The sequence below is a fragment of the Melospiza melodia genome, chromosome 15, assembly GCF_035770615.1.
Source record: "Melospiza melodia melodia isolate bMelMel2 chromosome 15, bMelMel2.pri, whole genome shotgun sequence".
Lineage (NCBI taxonomy): Eukaryota > Metazoa > Chordata > Aves > Passeriformes > Passerellidae > Melospiza > Melospiza melodia.
This window is the reverse complement of record NC_086208.1, coordinates 20736067-20760962: the sequence shown is the minus strand read 5'-3', so window position 1 is coordinate 20760962 and position 24896 is coordinate 20736067. Positions and strand designations below refer to the sequence as shown.

The window sequence follows — 24896 nt, the reverse complement described above, 5'->3', positions numbered from 1 at the left end:
ATAAGAATCACTCTAATAAGATGAGCAAACACAAGGCCAGGGACTTAGTGCCAGCTAGTCCTAAAGCCATACTAGCTAAGAGTATATGATTTTCCAGGAAGTTAGTCCTTCAACAGAAGGACTACCGAGAGCTGCTGATGCACATATGTGTGCAGAAACTAATAAACCTTTGGGTAAGGTCACATCAGGCTGCTCATTTCCCTGCCCACAAAACTTCACAAACCTGTACAAACTAACAAAGCAAAAAGCATTGTATGTGTTGTGGATGGGTGTACACACACAGCAGTCAAAGCCATGTTTTAAATCTTTATTTTAACAGATGGCCTGTCAAGGAACAGTGATCACACAGTATCCTGTATTTTGGCTGGGAAATCTAGCCAAATGAGCTAATGTTACACGCAGAATTTTGAGAGGAGGAAAGGGACAAGTGTTTTGCAAGTCCCAAAATATACATAGAGAACAATGACCCAGCAGTTGCCAAGCATAAGCTTCTCTCCACCCACTGGTCCTTCCTGTAGGTAACTACCAAAAGAAATGCTAAGATGCAACTACCATCCTTCTGACAACTTTTCTCATACAAGCAGAACATAGGAAACCTTTAGTTCTGGAAGGGAATAATAATCACAGTGCACAAAAGAACCACTATTTACAACATTCAAGTGCTTTAAGGCCAGACTTAAAATGAACATTTCCTCATGTGCTTTCCATATTTTAACCATTGTTTTGGCAGATCTGAAACTAACTGGCTAAATGATACTTCATTCAAGAGCTTAACATGACCTTCATAGCCAGATTTCATCTGAAAGCCAGACAGTCCCACAAGAGTACCAGCAACAGCAAAATTCCTGTCCAGGATGTGGGGGAGAATCATCACTGTAACTCTACTGTATCCACAGAAGTCAAAATCATGTTGTGGCTTCTCTACAGTTTTACTGCTGCAAGGCTTTCTGCAAGATACACACAGTGTAACATACTATGGAGTCTACTGTTTTTTCCCCCTCTCACCTCTCTCATCAGCATGATACAGCACTCCCCAATCAAGTAAGCAACTGAACAACATCTTCAGGTGAACATTAATCCTTCTCAGCCCTGAGGTATAGAAATCACTAGTTCATAACAGTTGACTTCAGATTGTGGTTATTTTCCCCACATAGTTACTGTATAATATGATCTTTCTATTTCTGGAATTATTCCCATGCTGCTGGGAGAAGCCCTTTATTTATCTTATGTCTAAATAAGGTAATTTCATACCAACCCAGAAGTTACCAGCACAGTCTGGCACAAGTTTAAGTACAGGATAAAAAGATTTCATTGTTTCATTCTGACTCAGCGAGAGGAAATGCTTCAGCACAAAATGGATCCTGAGGAACATTAACCCTGTCAAGACCCTTGGGAAAGGTGCTCAATGATTTCCATCAGAATAGCATACAGTTTTCTATTGTCATCATACTGGTTTACCTTTAGTCAAAAACAAAATGTTCAACACAATCTAGACCTTAGCCTCTGTAAAAAATTGTGCATTGCTACTTGAACAATGAGCTCCACAGCAGAAAATAGAAAACAAAACACTCTCAAGTCACGGAAAGCAGACATCTGCTACTTCTCTGTAAATAGATACGGGAAAAAAATCCAGTGTCCCCTCCCTACTACCCAAAAATCACTTGCATACACACACCTGCACTTGTCATCCTTTCTTATACCTTGATGAAAGATGTAAGATGAAACTTGCTCTTCCTCTCTTCATCTTCACCTTTCAATTAGTGAAAACTGCAACTATGTACAAGTAGGTAGAAGTCCTTGGCTAATGACAACTTCAGCTCAAAAAAGCCATAAGCAATGGAAGTGTCATCAGGTGAACAACAGCATATATATTTTGCTGGTAGCATGTATGTATGTTGTTTCACATCTTTTTTCTAATTTATCACTTTACAGATTTTTCCACTTCCAGAAACTTTCTTTTTTGCCATATATATAACTATACTTCAGAGTACATTTAACACAGAACATGAGAATAAAGTACTTAAGCTTGCAGAAAACTTGCAAGCAGAAGTTCAGTACTCCTGGAATGAACATGGTCTCCTCACAAAACCAGATAATGAATATCATTTTTTCCACAAAAAAGATACGTACCTCACCTGGGACCTGAGTTTAGCTATAGCAAGCCACCATGTGCTCTTAATATCCTTACACCCATCTCCACAGTTCACAGATTGACACTGCTAACTGAAATCTCTTTCTGATTGGTTAAGATCAGTTGAAGGTATGCAGAATGGCCACTTCTCCATTGCCAATTTTGATTCCGGACTTTCAAGACCAGTAACATTACAGCAACACTAATGCAAAGGTCTTTCAAAAGGTGCATTTAACTGCACTCACCTGCGCTTTCTCTCTCTTGGCTCGAAGTAGTGTATCTTGGTAATGTTGTGCTACCTTTGGGGCTACACCCTCCAATTTTGCTGCAGGAGTCTGTAAGGCTTGAAGAGTCTTCTTGGTGTCCCCTTCATCCAGAGCTTCATTAATAAGACCAATTGCCAAAATCCCTAGGGAGGAATGCAAAGGGGGAGGAGAAGGACAAAGTTCCATTCTTGGTTAACAATAATCACAAGCATTGCTTCAGAACAAAAGTGCAGTTAGTCCTTCCTAAATCAAGTAACAGCTCAGAACCACATTATTTTTTCAACAGAAAACATTATTTACTAGCAAAGAAACCAAAGCTATTTCTCCTCTCCAAAGTAGTTGTAATTCTTGAGCGCTGCAATCAAAAAAATAAAGTTTCAAAGGAAAAAAAAAAAAAGCACCTCAGGGAGACCACATGCAGAGACAAAACTGAATCCTCAGACACCTAGCTCAGAGCTTCTAGAAAGCCCAAATGGCCAGAGTTCACAATATTCCAAGGTTATGGCTTGGAAAGAAATCTTCACATGAAACTAAGGCCCTGCATGGAATACCATTTAAAAATACAGTAACCTTGCATTTTAGAAAACTCTTTTATTAAGGACATATGTAGTATCAGCTGTATTATCAGAAAAGTGGATGCTATTCAAGTACAGTAAAATTTACTGTTCAGCAAAATAAAGACCTTACAGTTAGCTAAATGCAAACAGAATCTACATCTATAGCAACTGATCTTGAAAATCATGAAATAACTCAGGTTGAGATGAATCCCAGAGTTCATCTGATTCAATTCTCTACTTAAAGAGGGATCCAGCCATGGTTTGGTTCAGTGCAGAACAAAGAACTCTGTTAGATAAAAGAAAGGAGATCAGTGTGGGAATCTCCAACTCTGCTTGTATTCAAAGATTGTGACTCTTCAACACAAGACTTACAAAACAGAAGTTGATTAAAAAAGTAGAACACCTTGGGGAAGAGATTACATTTGGATAGAGTAGAGATCAAGGAAAAATATATGCTAAGGACATTGCAAGAACTGCAACATAAAACAATGGCATGGTTTCCATCAAAAACCAGATACAGTAACTTAAGAAAGCACACAGAAAAAAAAATACACTCATACACACACACATACATTTATATACAATCACAAAGCTTGAGGACCTTCTCTGACTAATTCAAGTTATTCATAGAGAGAAGATAAACGTATCTTTCTATAAGGGCATATACGAAGCAGACCAAAGAATTAGGAAATTTCCCAGGAGAACAATTTATGTCATTATAGGACTTTCTGCAGATTTTCTTACAGGACAAGGAGCGTTAAAAGAAACAGGATGTTGGGACTACACAGACTTTTAGAATTCCACTGTAACCTCTTACACAGAAAGGAAAAGATACTATAAAGATACTATAAAACTAGCCCCGGTGTGCGCACCCCCAATGCGCGCCCTGTTTGTGTGGTTTTAACAGATCTACTTAGGTGACCCAAACAGGAAACATAGTGTCTATTTGGAGATGCAGAAAACAAGTTAACCAAGACAGCAGGCTTTTAATTTACAAGTTAACCCTCTCTAGAGTATAAGCTTTGCAAAGTGAAATACACCAAGTACAGAAACAAGGAGTGGCAGAAGACACCGGCTTGTCTCAGTGTACAACATAAATTTTATCATCACCTCCACACTTGTGACAAATCTCTCCCGCTTTATGATGCAAAGCTCCAAGCCTTGCTGAGATACTAAATATTATAAAATTATAAATACTACAAATATAGCTTCAAAGTTAGAGTCAAACTCAGGAGGTTTTCAGTATTGGTCATAAACAAAAATTAAGAACCCTTAATGAAAACAAGAAAAAAACCTAAAAAAATTAAACCATACGAAACAGAACATCACAAGGATCTAATGAAGAATAAGTTTGTTTAACTGTACTATTTTCAAGGACTCCTCTATCTTCACTCTGGATTTTACGTCAACTAATACTGTCTTAGTGCAATAAGAATTACTCCAGTTTTCTCTTCTGATAAAGTCTTCATAATTACACTCCCACCCAGTCTTTTACCACTGTTACAAGACCATTATTAACATAAATACTACTGAGAAACAGAAAGTAAAAAACTTGAAGGGCTAGAAGCACAGAATTATATTAACACTCATTCACCATTTTCAGCTTGCAACAGTAATTTTTTTCTTTCATGAGTATATAATTTTCAGTATTCACACTTGCTGCATAGAGTGGTTTGGGTTGGAAGGGACATTAAAGATCACCTAGCTCCAAGGCCCCTTGCCAGGGGCAAGGCACACCTTCCACTAGTCCAAGAAGACTACAGACCAGGCCACTCCATGTCTCGTTGAACCTCGCACTGTATATGCATGTATATACTACACCTCTCCCTTTCTCTTCAATATAGGACTACTGACCAATGCCTGTAAGTGAGTGCAATGCACTAGTGGTGATTCCTCGAGCACACCTTTTATATGAATGCAAAGAAACAGGCTTCCATGCTCCAGGTCAACAAGCCGCCTAGGCAAACACTGAGCAGTGCGATTGTAGGGTGTAAGACACAAGGTACAGTTGAAGGATTAACTTCAGAAGCATGGCCACTGTGAGAGCTCAAATATCATTTTCCCTGCACCCAGGGAGCAGGAGTATCACCAGTGATCTGTGTTACACACTTGCAACTTCAGAGAGTTTTTTGCACATCTTCTGATTACAGAGCTAAATCACTGGCAACTAAACCAGGGAATGAAATACTGGGAAGGTAAAAAGACCAGTGCAGATTTAAAAAAAAAAAAAAAAAAAAAAAAAAAAAAAAAAAAAAGGAAGAATAGGAAAACCTGAACAGGGAAAAAGTAGCCATCAAATAAAAGGATAAGACTTTAAGAAAAATCTCTACTACTGAATGCAGCAAATTAGGAAGAAAGATGGAGCACTCCAAGACAAGGCTACAACTAATTGAGAGATTTTGGTAATACTAGCCTAAAATTGGGGGATTGAAGCAAAATGAGAAGATTCTAGACTAATCCTAGACGCTGACAGCAGGCAATGCATTTCCAACCCAAAAAGGGTAGAAATTTACACTGGAAGTATTAATAATCAGCTTTGAAATACTGACATCAATACCACAAACACAACAGACTGCCTGATCTCTCCATCAACAAAAAGTCCTGCAATCAAGACTTTCAGATTACAGAACACCAAGTCTTGTTCACAACTAAGATCTTCCTAGATATCTAATGCATAACACAACTACAAGTCAATCAATAACTTTTTGGATTGACATCTAATTTTAGCACTCCTTATAAGCTACAATCAGTCTACCATGAATTGAACAGAAAAACCTACTTTCATGTTCTTCATGCACAACTTTATTCACATGATCAACACATGATTGGATATCATTCCATGTGATAAATTCATTTCCTTCTGCACTTCTTTCAGCTTTCAGCTTCACCAAATCATCAATGTATCTGTCAGAAAACAAAACCCAAATCCAGTAAACATGACATTGCAACAAGCTGCTCAGGGAGCACACAACCCTGCACTGAGAACTGCACACTAAGTCGGAGAGGTAGCATGAGAGTTGAAACTGAAAATGGGGAGAAAGAGAAATGATTGTGTGTGTGAAGGATATCAGCACAAATGTGAAGTAGGTTCAATCAGACAGAACTGCCAAACAGAAAAAAGCACTGAAACGCTGAGTAAGAGTCCAGGACAAACAAAATGGGTGAGCTGGCATAAGTACTAGTGACAACCTGCACGATTTTAATGTGAAATCCACAAGACAGCACAGGAATCAGACCAATAAGAAACAGTATTCGCAAAAACAAGATTCAAGAGATAGCAGAGATTAAATCCATACTGCAAGAAAGAATGTAGAAATCATGTAAAATTTAAGAGAAGGAACAGAAAATTCATGAAGCCACAGAGCACCATCAAGGATAGCTACAATTCCTTGAATTACTCACCTCTGTGAGTTCTCATCCTCAATGTTTGTAAGGCCTGTGACAGGACTGCTCAGTTGTTTCCACACTGTGTTCATATCCCCTGAATCCAAAGCCCTGTTAATCAGGGCCACAGAAGACAGCATCTCTACAGCAACAGCCAGTTCTGGATGGGTGAGGTGACCCTGCATACAAAGAGGACAACAAATTAATTCTATTCACTCTATACAAACTATTGCTGCACACAGAGAACAGTGGAGTAGCTGTCAGAACAGACATGTAACAAGGCAAAGAGACATCCTTTAAGACAACAAAGTAGAAAGGTGAGTATCATAAACAAAGCTCGATCACTAAGTAAGAGACTGAGGTAAAGTCTTACAAGGCCGATCAGATCAAGATCAAAGGATTAAACCACATCAGAACAGACTGAACACCAAAGCAGTTCTGGGAAGACTCAAGACAGGTTTGTTCCAGAGAACGCATTCAGGAAAACAGACAAGGTGGACCCAGTGACCCATGTCAACCTTCAGAAATAACAGAGAAGTTGATACTTACTTCAGGGCTCTGTTGCTGTAAGGTGGCCAGCTCCCTTTGGTAAAGATCTGCAGCAAATGTATAAACCTCTGGTAACTGGGCCTCTGGATTCATCATTTCTGCCACAGTCTTCTCAGCATCACCCATTCGAATTGCTGAATTAATTTTGGCTACTGCTGCCAGTTCTAGAAATTCAAAGAGCATAAAAAAATGAGGAAGGCAGACAGCTGAGACTCCCATAATACTTACTAGCACTTTCATTTTACTCAAATACTTAACTAGAGAAAGAATAATACCCAAACTGCAGGGAAAGAGCCAAACTCTCAGATCCATACACCCCCTACACTAGTTAGCTAGTCTTCCATTACTGAAGACCATTAAAACACACAATGTTCCTATTTAATACTAGTTCACCTTTTTGTCTGGTTATCAAGGGACTGTTTTACCATTTCACTATTCTGATAGTAAGAAGCCTCACTGCAAATTTTTGGATGGGTGAATCATACTGATTTTCTCTTCCTTTCTACCTCTATCCTGCTCAAGGCAGTAACACAGGCACTCCATATTGGGTACATGCTGGCTAACTTAAAACACCACAAGAAGGTAAACAAATGTGGACGTCCATGCCTAACAAATAAGGCACTTCAAAGGTAGTTGCCTACTTAATTCAGCATTCGCTATTTTCCTCTTGTATTCTAAATCCTCTCTCCTCCAACCTCTGTTACTCTCCTTTTTACCTATCACAAAGTAAATTGCTCCTGGACAGTAAGAGAGCTCTGTGCAGTCTCAGAAGCATCTGTCAAAAACCAATCAGCAAATTATCGGCATTTTATTTGCTACCTGATATTTGGAAACAGTAATGGTTCTATAGCTCAGTGTGAATGATCAGCAGATAAAACTATCTTTCACATCTCTTGGAGCAATCCAGATTTTCTTCACAGATCCACAGCATAAAAATTCATAAAAGTAATCTATAAAAAGAGGTTATTTAAGATGGATGCAAAAATTCAATGTTTCTTAATTCAAAATAATGTTCTAATGCTGTTATCTCCAGCCACATAGTAAGAGTTGGATAAAAGACACTGCAAATAATTAGGGCAACCAACTCTCTTACATGTTCTTAGCAGCTGTAAAATACTTAAAGAACATTCACAATGACCATTCATAATAAACCCAAATACTGTGCTGCTTCATTTTCTTGATCAAATCCACAGTGACTTTGCTACAGAAATTTCTGCTGATCCTTACTTTGCTGGTACTGCTGCGCTGCCCTGTTAGCAGCATCCACTCCCAACTGCAACTCTTCCTTCTGGAGAGGACCTGTAAGGCCAGCCTAAAGAAAAAACAGAAACTGTAAGGGTGAAACAACGTCAAGTTAATTTCAATTGCCTCAATAAAAATACTCCACTTGAACTTAAACCAAAAAGAATAGACGTAAGGAAATACGAAATTACTCACCAGATTCTGAGTTCAGGTGCTGAAAGATTGTATGTGTACAATCTGATCTTTTTTATATCAGAATTGCAGTCCCATGGACATAGCAATAAAAGGCAAGATTGCTTCCAAAGTGATAACATACTTAAGACAAAAGGCACAACTTTGAGGGGAAAGGCTCTCTGTACATGAGCTGGTTGCTGGAGTGAGACTAGCAATTGTGCAGTTTGGCATGAAACAATCCATTAAGTAATGTTGCGTTTTACCTCTGAGCAACTACAGAGTTAGCAGAACATCAAAATGGAGAACACGCAGCATTGGCTTATACATACACGCTTCTTGAACTATTATGATATTACACAAATACAAATAGAAAATAAGTAGGAGGACTTTAATAACTTGGGTAGCATCACAGAATCATTGAAGCTGAAAAAGACCCTAAGGAGCACTGAGTCCAACCATACACCTAATACTGCCAAATCCACCACTAAACCATGTCCCTAAGCACCATGGTCAAGCCTTAGTCTATGTCTATGATAGTATTCTCCACAGTGAAAGTAGTTCAAGCTTATCTGATAGGTGTTTATAAAACACACGTATTCACATTATTTAGGCACTGACAATAGCAAAATGAGGGAGGACACACCTTAATTTTAATAGTTCTATACACACACAAGTTAGCAGTTTAAGGTTTGGTCTATTATATGTACACCTACATACATACAAAAATTATACTGGCCTTTCACATGCAGAGATAAAGCCTAAATAATAGGCTTACTCAATGCTTCCATCTCTTAACACTGACTTTTTCTAGACAACACTAAACCGTAATGCAGGTATATACCAAGTGATTAGTACACAGTTGTATGGTGAAAGGCAGGGAAAAAAAAACTCACAAATCAGGGTAATCTATACTTTTCCATACTGTAGGAGTGACGGGGGTCACGCACAGTAGGGACAGACAGAGATGAGATCTCTTTGAAGCCAAGTCATATAACTTGTAGTTTATTGCAAAGGGCGTGAGCTGCCAGCCGCAGCTCGGAGCAGGCCCGAGAGAAAAGGGGCTTAAAGTGTAAGAGAGTCAACGGCAAAGGTTTAAGAGCGGAGAGCATGTAGAAAGGAGGGGGTGAAGAAGTGCAGAGGGAAGACAAAGAGACAAAGAAAGAAAAGGGCGCAAAGAAGAGCGCGAGAGCGAGCAAAGAGATAAGGGAGAAGAGAGATAAGAAAGCGCGAAAAGAGAGCGAAGCTCCCGTTACAAAACAATAAATCATCTTCAGTGTTGAATATGCAGATTCTCATTAACCAATCTACTACAGCATGCATATCTTACAACATTTCCACACAACCTATAAGAATCACTACATTACTATACTACATTTACATGTTAAACCTTAAATCTTATTCTTTGGGCCCCGTCTGCCAAGCTGCAGGGCCTACTTGCAGAGGGAATTGTTTCCTCCAGTGGGGATTACATTCAACTGGTCACAACTAAGGTATCTCAAAGGTTGCTTTCATTTCAATCTCACTTATAGTTTCTATATTCTCAAACTCTTTTGCCGGGCAGTCATATTTAAAAGGCTTTCTTGTTTCACCCTCCACAACACCATACCTCCTGTTTCTGTTGTCTATCACTCAAGAACTGCTTGAAATACCAATCGCAATTTTCTTGTAGCAATCCTCGAAGTCCCAGGGCTGGTGTTGCCAAAGCTTCATACAGTGCTAACGCATCTCCTCGTTCCAAAGCCAGGTCAATCTTTGATATGGCTGCATGTGCTAGCAACAGTAAAACAGAGTCTTGAGAAAGTGCCATGGTTTACACAACCTACCACTCAGAAAGAAATACTCTTAGACCTGATAGACAAGTTAGGTATGTAATCCAAAAGGAACACTTCCAGAATCAATTATAAAGTCAATTATGAATTATTAGCCTGAAAAACAGGCTATTAAATGGCATGCACTATTCAGAATGAAGAATTGAAGGGCTCAGCAACATGGACAATCCATTTCCAAAAGCAAGGGTTACAGAAGTCATAGCGAATTAGGCTTACAACTATGTACTAATAATGACTAAAAAAAACCAAACCAAAACAAAACCAAAACCAGTTAACAACAAGAAAACCACACAACTGAAGAAAACCAAAACACCCCACCACTAAAACAACCCACAAAAACAAGGGAACTTCCTTGAAATTTTGTCAGCATTACAGAAAAAGAGGAGGACAGGTATCATTTTGATTTCATTAAGACTATTAGTATAACATTACACTTACTGTTCACTTTATTGATGTTTCCCTGAATCTCAGCTTGAGTCAGAAGTTCTTCATACACATCTCTCTCTCTCTCTGAACTTTCTGAGGCAATCTGAGGATGAAATAAAAACTAATCAGGGTTTCTACAGCTTCCTTCTCCCTTACAGACCTTCTAACTGAAAAGGTCAGGAAGGGTAAATGTTGACCCACATAGATCTGAGATAGGCCATACATACACTACCTCTACACATGCAAAAAGAAGCCCTAGACATAAATACATTTGGAGTAACTATAGTCAAACTCTGATACAGACAGTTTAGAACCACATCTTATTTCAATCTAATGGCTCTACTGAACACACAGTAGAGCTCCAGAACACAGAAAGCTGTACACAGAGTTAGGCATCTATTATATACTATTCTAAAGCAACATGGACCACTTCCAGCATCAGTCAGTTTTGCTCATCATTTCATTGTCAGAAAAACATATCTGTGAAAACAGAAGGAGGCACTCTCAACATAAAACGTTGACAGGAATTCTGTATCTATGTGGCCCGTATTTCAGACAGTTAAACAGACTAATGCAGTTAACTCTTGCCTGTTTTCTGCAAGAAGTTACTGGAGAACGTAACAGAATGCCAGGAGGAGTAAATCCACCTAAGACCACATATACATGACCTTAACACACATTCAGCAAATTCCCCACAGTTTACACTGCAATACAACATAGCAACGCAAATGGTTTGAAAGAAGAACTGAGCTACCCTATTTTTAGCATTGTCCATCTTGTCTTGCTTTGCTCTGTAGAGTGTGGCTTGGTAAGTGGATTCCAGTTGATCATCTAGATTTATTAGCATAGCATTAGGGTTCTTCATTGCTGTAAGAGTGTCAGCTGGAACCTGACGGTCAATTGCTTCATTAATGGCAATGACAGCAGCATGCACTGAAAAACAAGCCACAGTCTGCCACTTAGTCCCAAATAAAACAGCACTGTTAAAAATCAAGAAATCCAGAATCCCTTATTTGAAAAGAGCAGAAAAATCATCTGAAAATTAACTGGAAAGCAAAAGAATTATCAAAGTATATCTAATTTCATCATGGCTTTGTGTTTTGAAAAAAATAGCAGCCTAATTCCTAATTACAATATTTAAAGTAGTCAAACCATCATGCTCCAGAAAAAAGAAAAATACACAAGGGAAAGAATAAAAACATCTTCGCAGTTTTCGAAAAGGCCTATCAGAAAGACTGTACTAGCCTTAAAACCTGCAGCATTAAAACCAACACTTAAATGATCTGCTGATTTGAAAAAGCAAACAAAATGCCTTTTTTCCTTACATGCAGCTTCATCCACAGAAAGTTCATTTGCAAGAATTCCTCCAATCTTGCTGAAGGCAGGCATCTGAATGCCATACTTCTCCAGTTCAAGCCTCATATTACTGATTTCCTCCTCTGAAACATGTTAAATTAGTGTTACATGGCATTATCATTAACAATCCATTAGCACTGTTGTACTAACTGCTGCTAAAAAAAAAAAATAGGACAGCTACAACAGACGACAATTATTATTTAAATAATACTTTGATTGTAACTCAGTAAGTGAAACAAAATAAATGAAAATGCTAAGACATTTTGCACACTCTTCTAAAATCTACATTTCTCCCAGAAACTCGTACGGGAGTATTCTATAGTTTTTCTTATTAGAAAACAATGCAAGAACTCTCATGAGGAGCTGGAAACCGACTCCATTCTGAGGTACCTCAACTGTGGTTGCTAACAGGTCAGGAAAACACACAGGCAGTAGTTTAAGATTTTCTTTTTCCCCACAAACAGGCTACATTGAGAGAAGCGAATGCAGTGCGTAAACACATGCGGTTGCTAAATATCATACAACTCTAAAAGATGGATGCAAGGCTTAAGCATCTTACCACAGTGACAAAAGTGTTCAGACATTGTTATTTGTAAAATAAATGTTTACAGTACAATAAATGAACCAATGACTGTCTAACTGCCTGTCTCGGAAGCCGGCAAATTAAGTTCTTTTTCTTAAATTACTGAAACTCCTCACAGCCATTAATTTATAATTTTATTTACATTAAGAATATCACAGCAACAATCCTTTAATTGACTTAAACAAGCGTTCAATAACTGATCTAGAAGGGTATGAGATGAAGGCAGCATACGAAAGTGCTGGGGTTTTTTTACCTGTGAAGTCTACCTTGCCATACAAATCCTGAATCTGAGGGGCAAGACCCAGTTTAAAAAGGTACAGGCTAGAAAATAAAAGAAGCAAATAATTAGAACTAGGCATTTTTCCTTGTGGTTCTGGCAACAATACAGTTTTAGGAGCTACAGATTCAAGGAGAGGTAAGCCAATATAATAGCTCATAATCAACAAGAGAGTGAGCTGACTTTCTCTTCCCCCCTTAATGGAACGTAACTATGCCCACCACTATGAAGTCTTCAAAGAATAACAGAATGGTTGAGGCTAGAAGGGCACTCTCAAGTTTGTCTTGTTAAAGCTCCCTTTTCAAACCAGGTCACATAGGATCAAGTTCCCCAGGATCATTTCAGATGGCTTTTGAGGATCAAAACAGTGGAGACTTCACATTTCAGAGCAACCTGTGCCACTCTTTGGTCAATCTCACAGATAAATGAAGCAGAATCTCACAGATAAATTTGCTGATGTTAAGAGGGACTCTCCTATGGTTCAGACTATGCCATTTGCCTCTTATCACATCATGGGTCATCACTAAGAAGAGCCTGGCTTCTCCTTAGCATCCTCCCTTCAGATAGCTGCACACATTGTTGAGATTCCCATGGCACTATATGTTATATAAGCTGAATAGGCCCAACTGTCTCAGCCTGTCCTGACAGGAGAGATCCTCTAGTCCATTAAGCATCTTAGTGACCTTTCCTTAAACTCTCTCCAGTTGGTTTGTGTCTCTCTAATGCTGGAGAGCCCAGAACTGGACACAGGACTGCAGGTGTGGCATTTCTAATAGTGAAGTATCCACTAGGCTGATTTGGCTCACTAAAATAGGGTTAATGTATTCACCTGTGGCCTGATGAGAAATAGAATCGCTACAAAGGAGGGATGATCCCCTACAGCTGCAGAAACATGGGTCTGGAAAATAAAACCAACTCCTACTTTCTGCCTGTCATGCCAGCTCAACACAGATCACAGAATCACAGAAAGGCGTGGCTTGGAAGGGATCTCAAAGATCATCTACTTTCAACTCATCCCACTGCCACAGGGAGGGACACCTTCCACTATCTCAGGCTGCTAAAGTCCAACCAGGACTTGAACACTTCCAGGGATGGGACAGCCAAAGCTTCTCTGAGTAATCTGTGCCAGTGCCTTACTATCTTCTTGGTTAAACAATGCCTAACTCTGCCTAGCTCAGACAGCAGAGAGGGTGGGAACCAGAACACCAGAATAAAAAGGTAGTAATATCAACATACTTGACTGGCTTTTTTCTTTCAGAATCTGATCTGGCCCCTGCCGTAGGCAAAATATTGGCTTAATTAATCTTTGCTGACCTGATGAGATTGTTCTGCTAGAAGACTTGCCGTCATCCAGCCTTCAGTTCAGCTGTCTTTCCTGTCACGTTTCAGCTTTGCAGAAAGATTTCAGAAGCAATCAGATTTCTGTCTAGTATTCCTTACCTGAGTGCATGAATACAATAGATACAGCGTGGCATGTTCTTGCGATCATAGATATCTGTTGTTTCTGGGTAGAATATCTAGAGACAAAACAAAGGTAGCTGTCTGAATTATATTCAATCTATATAGCCAAATCACATCAGCTCAATTCTTCCACATTACACTAGAGAAACAGCTCATGGAACACAACTCTTCAAGCTTCTCTGCCCTGGACCAGTGTTTCTCCTAATGAAGTGTCAATGCTTCCTTTTGTTTCCAATACACAAATCAGAACTGTCCTTTTCCTGCCAAGTTCTACATATGTGAATGGGCAGAATCTTTCTTTTGTGTGTACACCAAGATACTGACTGGGTCATGAGGTATTAGCAAGGACCTCTGTGAAAGCCAAAGGATGAAAAAAGACTCACAGGAGAAGAGAGAAAACACAATTTCGTTTGGATTAAATGTGGTTGAAAAACAAGAGGAGAGACAATTTCAAAGGGAAACTGGAAACCCAGACCAGCACAGAGGTGCTCTGCATACTATATTTTCAGTTAGCTGGACCCAAAAGCTTTCAAACACAAAGCCTTCCAAGTTTAACAAATGACATTTCAGCTATTTCAGAAGTCCTGATTTATTGTAACATAATAAAGTATGTTATTTTCCAACTATTTGAAGGTTCCTTGCTGTTGCCTATGAGAACAAAATAGCACTGCTCTTTCTGTAAAGGCAAGAGCAACTGAATGACCCCTAATTCCACAGCATCAGTTCGCTGGCTCTTCTGCATGGTAAAATACTTAAAGCACCAGTATCTCATGTAAATGTACTGAACTCCAATCTAGTTTCCTCAACATCTTCTCACACATTTACTTCCACCCAAAGCCTAATGCATCTGAAAAATCTTACCTCATACCTGGCACTTGATGCCTCTCCATCTAAATCCCTCATTTCTTTTCACCTAACCACCCTAACAGCATATTTCAGTATTTTCTAATACCAAATGTGTTTCTGTAAGATCATCATAGATCCCAGGAAAGCTCAACTAGTAAATCACAGGAAGTTATTTAAAAATCTTTGCCAAAATCAAAGTGTTCAATTTGCAAGTACATATGCAAAGAAAACATGCATCAACTTAAACTACACAATGCCAGTTTTGATGAGACTATGCATAACATGGCTACAAATAAACTTGACTATCAGCCCAATGCTACCACAGTTCCATACACTGTTAGGCAACTGTGTTTATTAGCACTGAAAAGTTTATCTGGCCATTTCTCTAGTCAAGTCAATCATTTATACTTGATTAAGCCACACCAGGAACATTTTCAACTTGTCGTGAAAATTTAACAGGAAAGTCTGAAGAAACAGAGAACATAGTATTTTCTGTTGTGCTGCTAAGTTTAGCATTGATTTCTAAAAAAACTTTCACAATCAAACTGTCGCCTGGATACTGCTCAAAACAAGGCAAGAACGACATATTGCAGATATTATTCAAGATAAGTAATATCAGGGATATGGTACACAGGGATAAATTATTTTGCTCCTAGTCATTCTCACACATGTAGCAGAATGAAATCTTTCAGCAAGTTCTAGGAGAGAGTTTCTATAGGGACACAAATCTAGAAATTTAAGAATTAACTAGTGTAAGTGTGCTGATTCTTTTTGTAACAGCAAATGTTTCCACAGAATGCAAAGCTTTTCTGAGATTATTTATTTATTCATATGTACAAGACAGAAGTTACCTTGGGGAGACCAATCTCAGACATGGCATTCAGCCACTGGATCACATTATCTGTGTGTCGGAAGTGGAGACCAGTTGCCTGAAATAAAAACCGGCAGAAACAAGAGGGAGGGCACTTAGAAAAAAAATATCACAGCTGTCAAGAACAGCAATGAGTTTCATTAACACAGATAGTGAAAACAACATTTTTGCAGGAAAGAAGTCCGAAGTCTTCTATAAACACTCATATTGACCATTTACAAGAAATTATTTTACCTAAATGCAAGCTTAGATATAAAGGTAAGAGTCCACCCACCCCCTAATTTAATCATTGTTCTAGAATGAAGGCAGAGTTTCTCAGGTAAGACTAATACAAATTAACTTTACGCTTATTTTCTCACAGTATTTCCATGCGTACATATTCCCATTTTAGATGTCTATCTAAAGAAGTATCCATGGTCAACAGTACTCACCTTATACCTAGTCTGTTCCCTGTCATAGATTTTCTTCACAGAAACCACTTTAGGGGAGAAAAAATTTCCAAGTTTTGCCAGGTAGACTCCATTTCTCAATCCTTCTTCCAGCTCTGTTGTGGCAGGAAGCTCCTCATTCAAACAAGCCTCCATCCATCTGGAAGTGCAAAAACAACAAAATTGGTCATATTAATACATTTCTAATTTGTGAACAAAATCCCATGCCAAACAAGTCTCATGCTGCTGCTGCTGTCATACTCAAGCATACTATTCACTTAGCACTAGGGGTTGAAAACAGATATAACACTAACACAGAGTGGCGTCATTAAAATGCTAGTCAGTAATACTTCAGAGAAAATATTAAGGAGAAGAGTTCAGAGTTAATCAGCCAGAGTTTCAAAAGCAATTAAGACACCATCTCATCTTCATGTTTCTGCTTCAGCCCACGACCTAGGTTGCACTGGTCTACAGATAGTGTGGCCATCCTGTCCTTTTAACTAACTTAACTTAAATCTTCTCCTTGTACCGGTTTATCTCACAAGCATTTCTTTACTCTCATTAAGTATTTGCTAGTTATTTCAGGACTTTGTGTCGCTTACTCAAGCTCTTTTAAATCTCACAGAGAGGTCCTACAATGTTCACAGAATCATAGAACGGTTTGAGTCAGAAAGGACCTCAAGGCCTTTTTCATTCCAACCCTCTGCTATAAGCAGGGACACCTTCCACTAGACAAAGTTGCTCATACCATCCAAGACTGGTCCTGAACACTTACAGGGATAGGGCAAGCCACAATTTCCTGGGCAAACTGCTTCAGGTGCCTCAACATCCACACAGTAAAGAATTTTTCCCCTTATATCAAATCTAAACCTACCCTCTTTCAGTTCAACGATGATGTTCTTAAGTCTATCTTCCTATATGTCTTCTCCCATCCTACTATTACGTTTCAAGAACAGGGGAAAAAACATGGAACAGGCATTCTTCTCCTCATAACTCATTTTCCCTTATATTGCTGCCTTCCATCTCATCAAATGATATCACAGATCTCATGACAAAAATAAAGACTACAGCAAAACATTTTGAAAAAAAATCACTGTTCTCAAAACAAAGGTGCATCTTGATATTTTTTCTGTACAAGCTACTGGAGGCTGTAACCTGCAAGCTCAGCTACAATTTCACCTGAAGATGACCTGCTACCTGACTGCTCTAGTCTCTAAAAAAGGGACCTGCACAACCACAGGCCATTTTCTAAAGTGTCTTACTCAAACCATGCCTCACTTGCAGCTGAACTCTAAAGCTCTTACAGGACTTGGGCCAAATAAGATCACAGAAAGGCGACTTTCAAGACAACAGGGGTCCAAAAGAGCAACAGTCCATACTACAAAACAGAGCTGACAGTATAACGTAAACAAAGTTAATAATTTGACTTACAGGGATTATAAACCCACGTTACTGGCACTAATCTGAAACACAAGCAAGTAGTTGATCCTGCTGCAACCCAGTGCACTTTAAATCCCAAATGAGACACCATTGTACTGTGGACTGCAACCTGAGCCCAGGAAAAAGGTGGGGCTTGCAACCTAAAGCAGGACCTGGAAAGTAGTGTTTACCAGGAAGAAAAGGTTTCTGGAAACACCTGGAAAATATCTATACATAAAATACAGAAAGAAACTCAGTTCTTCTTAAAACTACTGTTTTTCCCGGTTTTGCCACTTTCCTCTCAAAACTTAGTTGCTCTTGAATATTAAGTTCTAGAAAAATGCACATACTAACTGAATATGTGATAAACATGACATAAGTTTAAAAATTCTGGACTATTATCAAAAAGATACTGTCACTTGCATGCCACAGACCATTAGAACCAAAGATTCCTGAGAGGACACAGAGCTACTCAGATGCTGATAGAGTCCAAATCATAGCAACAGTTTTCACAACACCTTCCCAACTACCTTACCTGGAAAACAAAAAAAAAAAAACACCAAAAAGCATCCACTTTCTTCAGACTAGATGACCTAAAGTAAGTAGAAGGGATATGTGACCAAACAATTTAATTATTACCATATGGAAGGGCACAGAGGCAGTGAGTTTTGTCTGTCTCCATAACGAAAGATAAATGGCCCATAATTAGAACATAAGCTATCTCAATGTACTCATACCTGTTTCAACAGGTTCTTAGGTGGGTGTTATTATAACTACAAAACTAGAGCAATTTACATACAGTAATGTTCCTGCTTGGTGTAGCATTCCTTAACCATTTGCTAAGCCAGAGGACAAAGCTATGTTTTCAGAAAATATCATTCAGTACCTTTTATATTTAAAAGCTTACATACTTGTATTAAAATTAAAACCTGTCATCCTTAAAAGGCAGAAATACATGTGGAACTTCCAGATGAACAATACAAATACATTTCTCAATGAGCAGGGAACCCAGGTGGTGGGCAACAACCTCTACTCCTTTTCGACATTACGCATTTGAACAATATGCCATCAACAAGGTTTTGCAGAAACTTTCAATTATTTTCTGCTACTTCTGCTACTTGTTTCCACTATGCTCCCTCCCTCTCACCAGTACAGAAAACAATATTTAACCCAGAATTGTTTTTTCAATCAAGTTTCATCACATGACTGCATAGACAATACTGGACTTACAATTTTACTGAAGCTAGCTCTAATTAAAGTTGTGCACCTTTTCAATCAGTTAGTCATACTGTTACAAAATCCCCCTGCTAGAAAAAGATTCTTGAATGCCTACATGCAGCTACTACCATCAACTGCAATTTAGAGCCAGGCTCTCCTGACAACACATGACAATAAAAAGTTAACATCAGGTATTGTTGGGCAGCCAGTCTCTCAAGTAACATTGTCTTCAAGCTTTCAAAGGAAACTCAGCTTCATTACCAAGGACTGGAAAAAAACAACATCATCATCTCAACTAGCAACTTTTTTATTCTCCCACAATATGGCATTATTGAGAGTTATGACAAATTTACACAAATGTGTCCTTATGTTTGAAAAGTATCGTAGGTGCAATTCAACCAGATCTGGAGTTTAGGCACAGCAAAAACTTAACACTGATCATATGGCATACCTTTTGCTCTTTCATTTGTGAAAATGTTGAGTCTGGCTAAACCTGAGACAATTTAAATAGTGTGGAAAATAAATAAAAAGCCACTCTTTTCCTCTCAGACTGATTATAGACAAGCCTATAACTAGCAAACCATCTCTCCGGAAACTGTTGCAAATTGAATAAACAAAAATACTAGAGTAGAAAATTTTAAAAATTGAAAAAGCCTCTAAAGAAGGCTGCTCATTTCATGACAGGACTACCATGCAGTATGTTCCAGCACAAAAAGAAAACAGAGCAAGACATACAAAATACAGAAGGCATCAATAGTTGAAAAAAGTGATTTTATCCACCAATGAGGAAAGCTCACTTCTTGGTCATCATTAAGTAACAATAATTTCCAAGTAAAACTAATTATTTGAAGGGGCCAGAAATATAAATAACATTTTCTAACCTTCAATTCTCCTACCACTCCAAAACACAGACCTAGCCAGGGACATTTTTCAACTCTGAGATGACTCAGTGGCCCAACACACCATCTAAGTCTGCACCTGGTGGTCAGTTCCACTGCGCAGGCCTCAAGAGTGACATTATATCACTTCCAGCAAATAAGAACTCTAAGAAGATAAAGTATGTAACCTTGACACATCATGCTGAAGAATAACTGGTACGATCTGTATCAGTACCAACACTGTTGGTTGAAGCTCAGTTCCACATCACATTCTGCTTACTGAATACCTCACCAGTAGCATTAGCAGGAAAGCTGCAAACAGAACCTCCATGTAAACTTCTGAGTCACTAGTTTGAGAGCACTGGCCACAGAGCTCCCGATCACAGGTGAGAACCATGTGAGTCTTCTCTTTGTAAGCATGTCAGTGCCACAGCAGCGCTTCCTTGCTTCCAGTGTTCCCCTACCAACCACGTTTCAGAAGGTCGTTGTCTTCTTCTTCAAGAGGCGTATGCTCCATTTCCCCCTGAATGAGGAAACGGAGTGAGACTGGAGGGGCACAGAGCTTAACTCTCTTTCCAGGGCCATATTTGACTGCTGGTGTCCGATCTTCATAACACTGTCTGTATACCATACCAATATATTTTAATTAGGAAAACAAGCCTACCTAAGCTTGTGCTTTACCAACAGAGTTAGACTGCCTTAAACGTCTCCTTCTCACAACCATGAAATAGGCAGGCTATTTGCCCAAAATCACATTCTTCAAAGACATTTTCAACACGTGATTTCCATGCACGTGCTCAGACTGTGAGTACAAATTCTTGAAATTAGGTCATTTTTGTGCACTTTTGAAGTGCCTGGAGCATCAATAAAATCAATACTGGAAACCTTTGTGGTATAACTCTGCCAAATATCACAGTGCTAATGCAAAAGTTCCTAAAGTTGTCTAGTCAGAGCTAAAAAAAAAAACAAAAAAAAAAATAGCATAAAACATATAACAACAGTTTTGCTCACAAGAAAATAAATGAAAAAATTGTTCTTGATCTGCCAAAGTTGGTATGAAAACCTGCAGCAGTAAAGACCCAAACATATTCACATACTTCAGTTTTTGGTAGTTACTTAGCTAGATTCACAATTTCAGGACAGCTACATTTTGAGCAAGAAGGACCTGTAACATGATCAACCTGTTCCTGTGTTGAAAACTGCATTTATTTAGGTGGAAAGTAGTTTGTTTCACAGGATTTCTGACATACAGTAAATAATATAAACCTCCTTAAGTAATAGTTTGTGATAGCATCTTATTCTTCATGTGGCTGCTGTAACAGGAGAATTTGGCAAAAATCTTAAGAGATGGCAGAAAACACACAAGAGGACAGAACTCTGACAAATGGAGTTTCAGTGGTCACAGTACAACCATAAGTCAGAAGCTGGAAATGAGACAGTGAATAATGCTAGCCTGCCATTTAATTCCTACTACAAAAATGACAAATGATGACACACAATGACTTACAGCATACTAAGCATTCCATTCAGAACAACAAAACCTCAATAAAGAAAAACTGTCTCCCTTTCCCTAACTCCCCAATGGATTTGCTCACCCTCAGGGTCCATATTTGTATAATACATCAATTTTGTTTGCCTGCCTTGTCCAGCACCCAGCACTGACACCATTTAAAGCATTATCATCTTTTGCCTGAGAACTGATCCTACAGAAACAAGGCTCACAAAAGAAGACTAAGGGACACCAGCATGTTTCAGACAGCAGGTGTCCTATCTAAAGGAAGGTACCAACAATACTTATTTAGAATTCCACTCTTCAAAGATCATAATCACATCCCAGGGAAGGGTGGAGGGAAGAGAAGCACAGGAAGGCTTTCACAGCGGTGCAACAACAAACATCCTGGGAAACAAGATCATCATCAAGAGATACAATGTTCAAGATCAGTCCCTTAAAGACTTCCAAAGCATGGAAATCCAAAATCACACTTGTTAACTCAGAGGACTTTGCTCATATCAGTATGACACATTGTCAGGTACCTTTACAACCATTAAAATTACACCAGTAATTACTATAAAACTATCAGGATTGTAAATTGACTTATCCTATTGAGCAAGATATGTTTACTAAAACACATTTCACTGCTGATTGGTCTATTTCTAACCCTCTATTTCTCTACCAAAAGCATAATTCTTAATTTCACTTTCAACTCAAATAGCTTTGAAAAATCTAACAAGCCAAAATAGAAATTTAGAGTTTTGTTACTTGCCCCAGAAAAGAAAAAGCTCTTGCTCAAGCAGGAAAAGGATGTTCAAGCTATCCACCCAGGAGAGGGCCATTACACCTGGCCCAACAAGGATCAGGAGGTCCAGGACCTGCTGCCCTGACACGGAGGGTGACCAGTCATCAAGTTCTCCTCACATCTTCTGCACACCTTCTCAGTTGGCAACCAGATGGAGAATTTACAGGTTACAGATAAGGATAAACCTTTCCATACCCTTTGACAGTAAACAGCGATGACTATCCCTGTCCAGTACCACCTCCACGATTCACCAGCATTTGTTCACTACGCTCTGCCTTCAAACGGGGTCTAGCGAAACCAAATGCAAACATGCTGGGATCTGGATGACTAGCAGCTAATCCAGGCATTGTTAAAGACAATTCATTCCAATTGTTGCACATCGTGCCTTCACATCTAGATGCTTCTGTTTGTGATCGTTCAGCCCTTCTTCTAATGCAATTCCCCAGAAATGTACCAAGGAAAAGATGCATGGCCGCTGTAGCACCACAGCAGAGGAAAAAGCAGTGAGAGCAAAAGGCAGCACCTTTTTTTTTCTTCCCAACAGTATCTGCACTAACCACCCAAAAGAATGTACAAAACTATGGCTTAAAAACTTTTTCACTGCTTACTACTGCAACACCACAGATATGGCATCTTTTTGACTAACCATACTATTCGTTTTATTGAAAAATGAGGATTCCCATACTCCAGCTGATCATTCATATGTAGAGGCAATCTCAAATATTTTTAGTGCAGTTACAAATGTACACTTGGCAGGCATTCTCACACATGGTTAAGAAGAGAAAATTTGGAAGACAGACTCAGCTCTCCATCCATTTCACCTGAACAAGGGCATTGGACAGTCATGGAAAAAAACCCAACAAAAACTTCTCCTCAAAATAACTCATTCTACCAGCTCTAAAAAAATCAAGGAATCACCTCAAAAGATGAAAGAAAGATCTCTCAGAGAGTTAACAATGGCAAAGTAAAATAAATTTATCACATCAGGAGTGTTATCCTCCAGAAAAGTAGGTGGATATTTCAATGCCTTTCAGTAAGGTTTGTACAAACAGAGAGCTAGGAAAATAAGTACTAGCCACAGCTAAAAGAACATTCTCATTATCCACACAGGCATTTTCAGTTCAAAGATACAAGAGAGCAAGAAATAATTGAGTAACATATGTCAGATTTTCCCCAGTGATTGATGTACTCTTCCTGGCAACATGCAGCTGAACCAAAGACAATACTGATACTCTGTCATTAAAATCTTTCCCTCTACTACTCCCTATCCCCTTAAAAGTAAATATGAGGTTCCTCTTTGCTTCCTTGCAACCACTGCCATAAACCTGTAAAAATTCTCTTAGCTGCTCTTGCTGATGAGGATACTGCTGCTCTTGCCATGTCTGCCAAAAAAGATTGATCATTTGTCCTGGAGAGCTGAGATGAGTACCAAGCCCACAGTCAAGAGGAACGTAATTATCAAACACACAGAAATCTTCTTCAAGATAATTGCCTTGATCATTTAGCATTAGAAACTAAATAGGCCTAAATGCCTGGAAGCTACAACATCACTGAAGTTATCACTCCTCAAGACCAACTTGATTTCTTGTAAATAAGGATTATTAAGAAGCAGTCCACAGTACTTAATAGCCAAGAACTGTTAGCAACATCTGTTTGCTTTGGTTATTTTGAGCTGCTTTCTCCTTACATTATACACAGTACTCCTTCAGAAAGCACCGTCCAAAAAGAAAAAACCTGGTCTCTGAACAAACAGCTGTTTCTTTCCTCCTGGCCTGCTGTTCATTACCATTTCCAGTGAGTCATAAAAGAAGTATCTGAAGTGAGGCAAAGATGGTGGTACTCCACCACTGTCCTTTCTGTACCTCTCTCCACCCACTTCTCAGAAAAAATAGTCGTGAATGTGCATTCCAAGTCATTTCCAGTCCAGACAGCCACTCCCTGCAACTGCATGAGGTCACACGAAACAGAACAGGATCTGTAGAGAAATACCTCAAGTCCAAACAGGACCCGATAAAAGCCCAAATAAAGCAGTAAGAGCTAAGTAGAAGTTACTTCAACTTATAACTAGTGATAATAAAATATTGTCTATGAATATTCCTGGATTACAATCTAACATGACACTTACATTGTGTCTGAGAGAAGCAGAAAACAAACAAAAAAACCCACCACAAAACAACACATATTGAAAACCAATTCAAACAACCAACCCAAAACCAGTATCTGACCCAATCTCCAAGTGGAAACATTGATGAAGGATATTATAGTAAAACACCCTGACTCTTAGAAAAGGACCACAAAAATCAGGCCTCAGGCTGCTTCTGTTCAAGACAAATATACCCTTACCCTTCTGTGAGAATGAGCTGGCAACAGAACAGAGTATATTTTTGCAGTTTTATCTGCACTGCCACAGCTTTTATATTCGATTACTGTGATTTGGAGACAGGGAAAAACAAAAAAAACCCAAAACAAAACAAAAAAGTAAAGCAATCCAAACAAACAAGAGAACATGGAAAAGAAAATTTGAGGTATTAAACAACACTTATTAATAAAGCCATTTTTCTTCACATAGTACAGGAATCCCTCTATTCACAATCTTCATTTTAACCCCAAATTTCATTTCAGTCTTTCACAATCTTGAGCAACTTAGGGAAGCAGAGTGTAACTTTCTCCAACTAGCAAGAATTAATTCCTGTTTCACAAGACT

At 38.8% G+C, this 24896-nt stretch overlaps 1 protein-coding gene across 1 annotated transcript in view; it reads right to left on the bottom strand.

The window, feature by feature from the left end:
- IQGAP1 (IQ motif containing GTPase activating protein 1) overlaps nucleotides 1-24896 on the bottom strand; it is a 53883-nt gene that overhangs the window by 23508 nt on the left and 5479 nt on the right. Inside the window, exons 3-15 of the mRNA XM_063170124.1 lie at nucleotides 16384-16540; nucleotides 15933-16010; nucleotides 14215-14291; nucleotides 12751-12818; nucleotides 11884-11997; nucleotides 11313-11491; nucleotides 10571-10661; nucleotides 9910-10073; nucleotides 8115-8199; nucleotides 6888-7051; nucleotides 6357-6517; nucleotides 5734-5858; nucleotides 2377-2540 (exon numbers count right to left, since the gene is read on the bottom strand). Coding sequence (XP_063026194.1) covers nucleotides 2377-2540; nucleotides 5734-5858; nucleotides 6357-6517; nucleotides 6888-7051; nucleotides 8115-8199; nucleotides 9910-10073; nucleotides 10571-10661; nucleotides 11313-11491; nucleotides 11884-11997; nucleotides 12751-12818; nucleotides 14215-14291; nucleotides 15933-16010; nucleotides 16384-16540 — 1627 coding nt within the window. The remainder of the gene's footprint in view (nucleotides 1-2376; nucleotides 2541-5733; nucleotides 5859-6356; nucleotides 6518-6887; nucleotides 7052-8114; nucleotides 8200-9909; nucleotides 10074-10570; nucleotides 10662-11312; nucleotides 11492-11883; nucleotides 11998-12750; nucleotides 12819-14214; nucleotides 14292-15932; nucleotides 16011-16383; nucleotides 16541-24896) is intronic.